This window comes from Gadus chalcogrammus, chromosome 6 (genome assembly GCF_026213295.1).
Source record: "Gadus chalcogrammus isolate NIFS_2021 chromosome 6, NIFS_Gcha_1.0, whole genome shotgun sequence".
NCBI lineage: Eukaryota > Metazoa > Chordata > Actinopteri > Gadiformes > Gadidae > Gadus > Gadus chalcogrammus.
Window position 1 is genome coordinate 26201041 of NC_079417.1, and position 11117 is coordinate 26212157.

At 41.9% G+C, this 11117-nt stretch overlaps 2 protein-coding genes across 2 annotated transcripts; one reads left to right on the forward strand and one right to left on the reverse strand.

Annotated features, from left to right (window-relative positions):
- Positions 1 to 437: 437 nt before the first annotated feature.
- Positions 438 to 7027, reverse strand: LOC130384777 (serine/threonine-protein phosphatase 2A catalytic subunit beta isoform). The gene is made up of 8 exons (XM_056593109.1): positions 6618 to 7027; positions 5299 to 5337; positions 4424 to 4594; positions 3314 to 3487; positions 3038 to 3127; positions 2123 to 2284; positions 1518 to 1636; positions 438 to 1104 (listed from the first exon to the last, which is right to left on the reverse strand). The coding sequence occupies exons 1-8, from the start codon at positions 6717 to 6719 to the stop codon at positions 1032 to 1034; spliced, it is 930 nt and encodes a 309-aa protein (XP_056449084.1). The 5' UTR covers positions 6720 to 7027; the 3' UTR covers positions 438 to 1031.
- Positions 7028 to 8164: 1137 nt separating this feature from the next.
- On the forward strand, positions 8165 to 10299 carry LOC130384278 (signal recognition particle 19 kDa protein-like). The gene is made up of 5 exons (XM_056592400.1): positions 8165 to 8336; positions 8988 to 9063; positions 9186 to 9257; positions 9665 to 9773; positions 9876 to 10299. Exons 1-5 carry the CDS (start codon positions 8299 to 8301, stop codon positions 10004 to 10006), a joined length of 426 nt encoding a protein of 141 aa, XP_056448375.1. The 5' UTR covers positions 8165 to 8298; the 3' UTR covers positions 10007 to 10299.
- Positions 10300 to 11117: the final 818 nt, after the last annotated feature.

Sequence of the window (11117 nt, forward strand, 5' to 3'; positions counted from 1 at the left end):
CCTTTCCCCCCGAATTCCTTCTCAACCATGGCTGGAATATCCCCCACTACGAGTCTCGTTGTGGAAATACCAGAGACAACCCGACATGTTATGCGCCATAACAGCAGAACGGTTATCCAAATAACAGTGCACAACACTTGTGTTAGTGTGTATTCACACACACACACACGTGGCGCTCGCACGGTCGTAGCTCATTGTCTCATTTGAGGGTCAAATTCTCTGGGCGGGCAAGGCAGAGAAAGGGGAGGTAACATGGCCCCTTATGACGTCAAATTTGAAATCGGAGGGTCTGAGCTTTCATTTTGTCAAAATGAAAGCTCGTTTTACACCTGACGCTATTTCTATCTACTTGAAGAACGTAGGCAGACTAGGAGAACTCATGTTAGAAAACCTCAGTGAAATTTCATTTTCAAATTTCATGCCATGGGACCTTTAAAACCAACACAAACATCCGAGTCGTTTGTCAACAGGAAGTTTTTATTCATACGTCCGTCGTGTTTATTCAAATTACAGTAATATACCAGCGCTGGCCAGACAGCTGAACTACTCGAAGCAATCAGGTTTCAAAAGGATATTTTTTTTGTCTTTTTTTTTCTTTTATCATCTTGCAACAGAAAAAAGCACATATGCCATGAGAGGATGTGATGTAGAGTGAATAGGGGAGGTAGGGTTATAAGTCTGGTCTAAACAAAACAAAAGAAAATAAACTTTAAACGGTGTACATGTTGTAAAAGGAGTCGAATATGGCACATTTGGTCCACGTTGATAGTTGTATCATCTCATCATTTTCTAACATGTATTAAACTAAATAAAAACAACATAGCTCAACAGATCGTAAGTGTGTTTTGTCTTTTTTTCTGAAGCACAGCGTCATGACAGATTCAGAACACAAGGGGGCCCTGGGTCTTTAAGATACTTTTACGTCATCCGTTTCTCAGCCAATCATTCGTTTCTATTCTCCCTGGTACTGACTCCATGTTTCGGTACGGGGTGGAGCTCGATGGGTGATTGAAAGGGATGATTTTGGACATTCACAGGAAGTAGTCTGGAGTGCGTCTGGTCACATGGGGCTCTCCACGGCGAGGAGCAGGGTCGAACTGCAGGCTGAAAGTCGAGAAGGAGCACCATTAGATTGAGATATCATGTCTCCTTCCCTCAGATTGGTTGGTTGAAAAGACTAGTTTTAAATTAGTTACACTTCCTCCATTAGACTATGGCTTGCTTGTTCCACATTAATACTGTTTCTGCATTAACATAGCACCAGTCAGCCTACATTCTCAGAGTCGTGTATGAAACAGTTTAGTATATAAAGTGTATTTTAATGAGACTTCGGCTAAAGTAAATCCTAGTAATTCCATCCTTTGTATCAAGATACAAAAGAAAAGACAGTAATGACTAAAATGAACAGCAGGGTTAGTGACTGCAAAACCCTGTAACCAAAGATCTCATCTGAACTGTGTTCGGCCACGTCAGTGAAACGCTACTCTTGGCGTCCCTCTAACTAGTTTACTACTTACAAAGAGTATTTGAGAGTGTCATCCAGTTCCATGATGGCTGCCTGGTTTCCACAGCGGTAGCAGTAGTTTGGAGCACTGAAGATGGTCACCACGTTCTTATCATGGCCCCAGTTGTAACCCTGGAAGAGAGAAACAGGCCAATACTCAACAGGAGCCACCATCTCAAACTACTATCAACAAGAAATTTAATTGCACCATCCATCTACTCAATCCGGTAAAACCAAAAAAGACTGAACATGCCCCTTTCGTTAGATGTCAAGCCATTTCACATTGGGCTTCCCCCAAATCCCAGCCCTTAACTGCGGGTAGCATTTTGCTAGAAGCCATGGGAGTTTGCAAATGCCTTGTGTGTCTGCTTTTGTTGCTTTTGCCTTGATATACAAGTTAGACAGCTTTTCATTATTGTTTTAACTTCTCACTGAAAGAAGATGTAAAACCATGATGACCCATCCCATCATGATCCCACAAGAGGTAAACTACTGGAATCTGCAGCCCTATCCTCCCATTTAAATTAGAAGCCCTGCAACCCCATGCTGGGGTTTACAAGCACATTTCTGGGATGCTGATAAGGACGCGAGGCACCGGCGACTGGGGTCGTGGCTTACCTCCATGACCAGCTGATGGGCGCGGGACACCAGCGTGAGCCCGTTGGCATGGTTGAATGTCTCAGAGATGTCCTGGCCAAAGGTGTAGCCGGCGCCTCGGGGAGAGATACCCCAACCGCCGCGGTCATCAGGATCTGACCACAACAGGTCACACATGGGACCCTGCCGGACAAACACAAACAATTTTTTTATCAAAAGAAGGACATAGAATGCATATGAGAAATACAAATAAATACGTGGGTAACATTTATGGAATCTATCCACAGAAATCGAACTGGACACAAAACAGATTCAACTAGCTCATGCTGAATGAACTGAACAACCCAGGGTTTGCATGCTCACTGTCTTTTGAGTCAAACAGTGTCTGCTGCTTTGGCTTGTGGTCTCTCTGACGCTCTAAGCTAAAGGACTAAAATATCTCCTGCTCTGCTTGGGAACTGAGGCTAAACTCACAAGAAGCAGCTCTGAGGTCAGTAGATGTTTCCTCAGGCTACTGGGAATAGTTGCAGCTGGGGGGTTAGGGTTACAACAAAGCCCAACGATGCACAAGAGCCTTGATGGGACGAAAACAGATGGGCACCCGCCCACACCCCAGGACACACTTCATGCTTAAACACCCCTCCCCACACCAAATAACTTGATGCAGATCCATCGAAGACGGTACACGTCTCCAACACACACGAGTTGTTGTTGCCATAGCACATTAGGATTTGATCATATGAAGGACAACTAGTCGGTCTGGGTCCCGGATGCACGCTCACGTAGGCACTTACTGACTATCCCGGTTTGACTACTTTGAAACTTGAACGTGCTTTCAGAGTCAAGAACAGCGTTTTCAGTTGAGCATCCCCTGAGACGATCCAACCTCAGTCCTGGAACATTCTTGGGGTCAATATGATGAAGAATTGTGCTAACCTCATGTGGGACCTCTTGCAGGCGGTCCAGGGCTCGTATATGATCCAGAGTGTCTATGGAAGGTGAAAGACCCCCGTGGAGACAAAAGATCTGGGATGGAGACAAAAGCAAAAAGGGGTTGTTCATTTTAGAGAACAGTATCATTATTATTGTACATTATTTAGTCTGCAACTAGAATTTGAATGTTTTTTTTTAATTAATCTACATAACAGAATTAAATTCATTAGATGGCAACATTGGTTAAGCAAATATATTAGCAGTCTGCAAGTGTCTCACCTGTCCATCTACCAGGGCTGTGAGAGGCAGGTAGTCAAAGAGATCTGTGAAGTACTTCCAGACATTGGCGTTGCCATACTTCCGGAGACATTCGTCGTAGAAGCCATACACCTGTGTGATCTGTCGCGACTCATGGTTCCCACGCAGGATGGTGATTCGCTCCTGAAAACGCACCTGGTAGGGTAGGGGAAAACAGATAGTTCAGTACTGGAGAAATGGCTACTTGGATCCTAGCTCAAGGTAGGTAATCCTCTAGCCTAGGGATAGTTATTCAAGACGAGATTGAGGAAAAGTAAGGATGGTTGCATCATTCCAAAGGCCGTGTCGAAGACCTTTATAGGGCCACCTCAAGTCTGCTATGGCAACAGGCCCTGACCCCTAGTATTCTTTACAAACAAACTGAGAGCAGTCAATGTAATAGAAGACTTAATTACATTACAACTTCCCCTTTCCTCACTTTGGTTGATGAAACCGTTTCAAGTGGATTGTCCATTAGTAGGCTCAGAGTAATTAGAGTACCTCCACTTGATTACGGCTCACTAGGCCACTACTGCAAGAACCCTAAATGTTAAACACAGTAACATGGAAGATCAACATAAAATCTCAACAAGGTACGTTGAACAGATACAGGAACATGTTGATAAGCTTAGTTTGCACACACACAAAAGACAAGACGATGACACAAGTGAGGGCGCAAAAGGTTTGACCTTCTCTGAACTCTCCCGTTGTCAGGAAATTATCATGTCTCATGATTTACTTCAGTTGATCATTTCCTGCATCAACCATGGGCAATAATTTGACCCACCGTCTATTTCATTAGCTGCGCTTTCTTCTGTACACCATCAAAAATATAGTGATGCATCATCATGACTATCTATTCCTGCACCATCATCAAAATACTTGGCTCACCGTTATGTCAGATAATAATGTTTCATGAACCACACAGTAGAAATGGGTGTAAGTGATGAGCCATTACGAGCCCGCCATGATCAGACAAGTTCAGGCTCAACCTCTATCAGACATGAGTGAGCAGCAAACGTCGCCCACGTTCGCATTCCCTTTGTATTCGTTCTAAATCACCATGCCACACAAATACCACCCGCAAGTTACCTTTAAAGTGACGAGCAGTGTGACCGTCTCCACGGAGTAGTAGCCTCTGTCAACGTAGTCGCCCATGAACAGGTAGTTGGTGTCGGGAGACTTCCCTCCGATCTTGAACAGCTCCATGAGGTCGTGGAACTGCCCGTGCACATCCCCACACACTGTGACGGGGCATCTCACCTGGAGAACAGCAAAACAACACACGCAACCAGTGTCAGCAGCCCTGATCGCGCCATCTCATTGACAAGACAAAAGGTGGAAACCTAAAATCCTGTGGATACTTGGCTAGTCCAAGACCAGACCAGACCAGACCATCGCCTACCCTTTCTTCCCTAATAGAAAGAAACTGATCTGCTGACTCATCACATATCTCCAACCGCAAGGGCAAGTCAGAGGCTCGGGGCTAATCTGCCGTCATCAAGCTGTGTTATTTATCGGGCAAGTGCGTTGTGAATCATAATGGAATGCAACTGATCGAACTGGTATTAAAGTGTAAGTTCTGTTTCAGCCTGATTAGAACAGGAGATTTCAAACGTGTGTTTTGGTCAGAGAGGTCAAGAAAGGAGGAGGGGTGTGTTGTCCTTATTGTTAGAACTCACATCAACTTTGTGCTACCTTTTCACAGTGCATCTTCAACAAACTGGTTTGCAGAGACTTCAAAACATAGGATTTTGCTCCCTTTTTATCTAAATGACTTCTGGGGACCTTGACCAAATTGCATTGATTACTTCATTGCCAGTCATATATAATCACGTCTTAAACAGATTGATATATTCAGATCTTTGCTACAGCCACGCCCTTATTTGCATGCACACTGTAACAGTCAGTTATAAATCCTTCGAAATGACCATAAAACATGGTAGAAGGTTTGTTATCAGTCTCACCTCCTGGACGTTTGACTCCTTGGTCAGAATCTCCTTGGCCTAGGAAAGAAAAACAAGGCAGTTCAACGTACCACTTATTTTAAATCCAGCTATACATTATTATGCATTATATTTTACCCGTTGTTCTAATGAGCCAAATGTATACACTACAACCCGAATTTGAAACTTGCATTATACAAACGGTTTAAAATACTTTGTTGCAACTTTAAAGTAAAAGCTGGTTTATAATGTCAACAATTAGGAGCAAACTGAATAGAAAAAATAGTTAGGCAAGTAGGCGGTAATGCATTCAAATTTACATCACCTTTGCCTTAGAATTTAAATGGAGAACACTATAAACATGCATTACGCATCAGAACTGGTGTTTCAAACGCCAGAATGAAACCTTATAAATCTTAACTATGGTTTTTTTAATGGGTTCAACAACTACAAGATTGTAACTCTAAATTATATAGATTTTGAAAGCCATATTTTCTTTTCAGCAGCTGAAGTAAGTATTATGATTCAAATAGTGTGAGAATATTTGCCTAAAATCCACTAGTTGCTATAGCATGTTGACACTGCGTTTTATAACCCCGAGATGTTCTATCTAGATAAAAGGTTAGGTCGATGGCAAAACGGGATATAAAATACACACACACACACAAAACAATAAGTGTTCTGTGACTCCCTCGTCAATTGTGATCCTATTTATCCATGAAATGTATTATCATTTCGGCAAACTACAAGTACCACGAACGTCGCTGAGGGTGGTTTGCTTCTTGGATTTCAATTGCATGCCAAGCAGGTATTAGCAATAATGCATTTTCATATTCTGATCAGGCATAGAGCAACTAAAGAAGTTTTTTTATATGCAATCAGGGAAAGCTTTTATTTTAAAAGCTACTACAGTATAAAGTGTAAACGTGTAATAACACATTCAGTGCCGAGCATCTGGGACGAAATGTGCACACGACTTTGATGATCGGTCGAATTAAAACATACACATCTTAAGAAGTAGGCCGAAATGTGGACCCGTCTAATTGATAGAACATATCGATTCAATTGCAACCAAGGGCCGAAACGGATGGGTGGGCAAAGTGTGATTCATACAATGCATATATTTGTATATAAACCTACGACACCACTAAATATTAAAGCATGGATGAGTTTTGAAACCTGTTCATCGAGCAGGTTATCAAACCTGATTTACACCGAATGGACCCGTAGCCGCCTTGATGAGGCTTCCAGGAATTAGTCGGATTCGGTTTCGCAATACAGGCCATATTTCTATACGGGGAATTTCTGAACAGAAAATAAATCGGTTAATTCGCACATACCTTTTCGCAGAGTGTTCTCACTTGGTTTTCCGATAACTGTTTACAGTCATTTAGCTGTTCGATCCATTGGTCTAATTCTTTCGTAAATGATTTGTCTTCCATGACAGCCGCGGTAGGTTGCTAAGCTAGCAGAGTTAGCTTCCTTCTATTCACTTAGCCTTAGCTCCCCGTACTGTTAGCCCGATCTAGTCCCGCCAAACCGGTCACAAAACACACAACAAGATCAAACTATGAAGACCCAATCATTTAACCTATATCATTATAAATGCATCCACGATCGTTGCTACTGTACAGAAATAAGCAATAAGCACACGGGGATCGAGTGTATCGAGGTTCCCCGATGCGGCAGAGCGTCGTCCGGGAGAGAGTAGCGGCGTCACACGGCTAGCCGACGTGCTAAAAGAGCTAGCTGTGATAACATACGGGGATTTTAGCGTTTATTGTGCCGGAGCGCCGCCCTGCAGTGTTGCCAGATTGGGCGGGAAATCAGGCCCAATCTGGCAACACTAGCGCCCTGTCGAAGGGAGGGGATTTGTTGATGCCAATGACTGCCTGTTCTCAAATGGGGCTGTGAGGTCAAAGCGACAGTTTCCGATATAATACATTAATTGTCTCAGAAATAGCCCCCAACTTTGTTGATAGAACAAAGTCTATCAACAGTGTTCTGCATCTACCTCATGTATATTTCAAATTTTCAATTCCAATATTGTTCTTATTAATATATTGCCATTGCGCTGAACTGCCTTGCACTGTATTTATATTTATATTGAAATCTTAAATCTCTGACAGTATATACTGACTGCACTGATATTGCACCATTTTTTCCCCTTATATTGTTTCTTCCTCTTAAATTGTTGTATATCCTTTTTTGCAAATTAGTATATTATATTATTGTTATGCTGTATATTTAACAGTATATTTATATTTCGAACGTTCTTTCAGTTTTTTCGTTTTCTTTATATATTAACAATAGGTTAAGTGTTGAGTGTTGTACTTTGAGAGCAGAGGGTTAACCGAAGTCAAATTCCTGGTTTATTACGCAAACCTGGCCAATCAAGCTGAATCTGAATCTGAATTGTATACTACCTAATCGTCGCCATAGTTCGTTCTAAAATTCTATCACGACGCAGTCACTATAGATTTGCAACACAGCTCGATAAGCAGTACCTTGGTTGCCAAATATCCTTAATCACGTAATATGGTGAGTTATGGAGTAATTGTAGTTGTAAAATTATATGTTCCAAAGTAAGTCGCTTTGGATAAAAGCGTCTGCTAAATGCCCTAAATGTAAATGTAAAAGTTCCAAAATTTGGAATTTGCAGGAAAAACAAATCACCTTCGATGGTAGGCGGTATCTACTATTATTAACAACTTTTGAGCAAAATACTCAACGTGCCATTAAGCAAAACAATACAGTTACAGTGGGGTATGTTTTGACGTATCATTAACTTATCTTCTACAACTACAAGCATTCCTTTACTGCAGGCCCCGCACCACTTGGACGCACCCATTCGGGGTATGCCGTGCTTTAAATCGAGCGCTCTCGTTGTCGTCCTCCATCCGAGCGGATCTCGCGAGAAGTCATATGTCTGCGTGGTTTACAGCAGCCAGGGAAACTGCTACCACAATATATATCTGGATAATCGTATATATGTGGTCATAAAGACTCTGTCGATAAAATATGGCGTATCTAACTACAAATCCCGCGGATAAGGAGAGGTAGGCAAAAATCTAATCGTTGGCCTATTCACGTAGCTATAGTAATGTGATCGTTACATTAAAATCGGTGGTTCGAGCAGGCTAGGTATGTAGCCTCAACCCAGTAAGGATACGTGTGACTAAACTTGCGGTTTGACAAACAGCTGTTTGAACCTCAGAAATGTGTATGATATAATTTAAGGAAACTTGATCATTATCGTCTGTCGATTAGATATGATTGCCGCAGGAGAACTTATGGCCAGTTGTAGATGTGGTGGTGGTGGTGGTGGTTGCACCATGATTTAAATGCAAATTACATTTGACTAACGTTGGCCTTTATGCCATTGCCGTTTTTAACTGCGATGAACTCGTTTCTAAGTCAAAACAAATAATGAACAATAGTACAGTAGACATTTGAAAGAACAATAGGTATTAAATGGGAAGTGATTGAAGCACAACTATTCAGAGCCTGTTCTGATGTGGTCTACGGTTATGATCGCCTTATCCATTCTAACCAATAACTTTGCACACCAATCAAAGGACCAAGCTATTGAGTCTCCCCGCATACAACGTGTTGAGATCTATGGTTTACTAATTGTAGTCAGTTGTGCGTTTTTTTCTAATACATTTTGCAGGGTTAACCGTGCGATGCTCATTTTCTTGTGATTGCAGGTTTATTTGTGTGTATCCAGTCTACCTGAACAGTAAGAAGACGCTCGCAGAGGGGCGACGAATCGCGGCAGAGAAGGTAAGGTCACCCTCACAAGGCTGAACTTGATTGTAATGTAACTGTTTTGTCTGCATTTAGACTACAATTAATTGCAATAAATAGAACTGTTGCTATTTTATTTAATATTTTTGTAATTACAGGCAGTAGAAAATCCTTCCTGTTCTGAGATCAAAGATGTACTCAGTGCAGCTGGGCTCAATGTTCTTTTGGAGGTAAGGCAATTATATGTAAAATATACTGCCATACAATATTCAGCAAATTCACATGTGCTAGTACACCATCCCTATTTTTATAGTTACTGTATGGTGGAATGGGCTGCTTTCCCATTAGCACTGCCACCCATGTCCTCTGGTTTTCCATACAAACTGATGTCTGGGGTTGCCCCGAATGGACCGCAGATCCCCTGGCCAACTCCCCAGCCTCATTCGAGCTGTAGTGACATCACGATTACCTGATTGGCTTTAACAACGGCGTCATAAATAGTGCACTATAAATTGTGTCGTCAGTGGTTACTGCACTTCAGAACCATGCTCTTTAATTTAAATTCCACTTACATACCACAAGAACTAGACATGCCTTTTGCTGCTGTTTGATATGAAGTGTGTATGTTTGCATACAGAACCACATGCACCCCAGGGAATGGAACAGAGACGCACAGTTCAGAGGTCGGGTCAGAGTTCAACTCAAACAGGAAGACGGCAGCCTCTGTCAAGACAAGTTCACCTCGCGTAAGTCTGCGTACTGAGTGCCTAATGTGTCTGTCTCTAGGTACACATGGGCTGTGACTCTTGAGGTGTAACTGAGCTTATATGTTCTGTGTGTCTCTCCAGGTAAAGATGTCATGTTTTACGTAGCAGAGATGATTCCCAAGTTGAAGACCCGCACCCAGAAGAGTGGAGGAGGAGACTCTAACTCCCAGCAGGCTGACGGAGGCAAGAAGAACAAGAAGAAGAAGAAGTAGTAGTGGTCGTGGTGGTGGTGGTGGTGGTGGTGGTAGTAATTTTAAAGGAAATATGGTTGAGGTTTTATTCAAACATCATTTGTCAGCAGCATTAACTGACTTCATAGGAGCGGTGGAAGTTGTTTTTGTTTATTTGTTTTTGTTTAAAGAGGATATTTTGGTTCTATATTTCCTGAATGAGTGTCAGTGTTTGTACCTCCTAATACCGGGCTCCAAGTATTTTTTTTCATTTCATTCCTGGGAAAGTGGAAAGTTTGAATAAAAAGGTTTTTCAATATTGGCTGTTGTTGGTTTCTTCCATGTTTTCTGTTAAGTGCTAATGGATGAAAAGCTGATTGTACCCCAACTTCCACTAGCAGTTGTGGTTCAAATGTAAACACTGCGTCTGGATCACAACATTTAGTTGTTGTTAATCCTGCTGGAACCCTAACCCTAACCCAATACATAGATCCATAGATCTCCTTATACAGGGCATAGCTGACCTCTTGTATGATCACAATCTCTTTAGAAACATTTTCCCTGAAAAAAAAATAGCCCTTTCTCACTTGGCCTTTAATCATGTTTTAATTTCTAACCGGCCATATTGAATTTGGTAAAAGCATTATTGGACCACTATGTTTACTATAAAGAAATGCATTTGGGTGCGCTAACATTAACTTCTCTCTTTTCTTCAATTATTTATTTTATATAACAGGACTGGGCCACTGCGGTGGCTGAGACTGCTTCCACATCTAGATATACCTGTTTTGTTTTCACAACATAACCTGTGCCAGCTCTGTGTTGTGTAGTCCTAGTAAACCAACAAATTATACAGGGAAGGTCGAGTATCCACACATCTCATTATACCTCCCAATCTCAGAGTATGAGGTATGCCCTCTTTTCAGCCAATGTGTACGGACAAAAAGTCTTCATAACCATCTCATTGCAGTGTAATCCCATAGCTTTTCTTGTTTGAATAGCATCAACCTAATTCTACTTTATCTACTGTAATATTCTGTCAATGTTAAGCGCCACCTCGTGGCGATGTACAGCCTTACAGCATGTCTGCATATTATCAATCTTCTTTTCGCTCAATACCCTAAACCAACATATGCAGTAAACTCATTGGCCA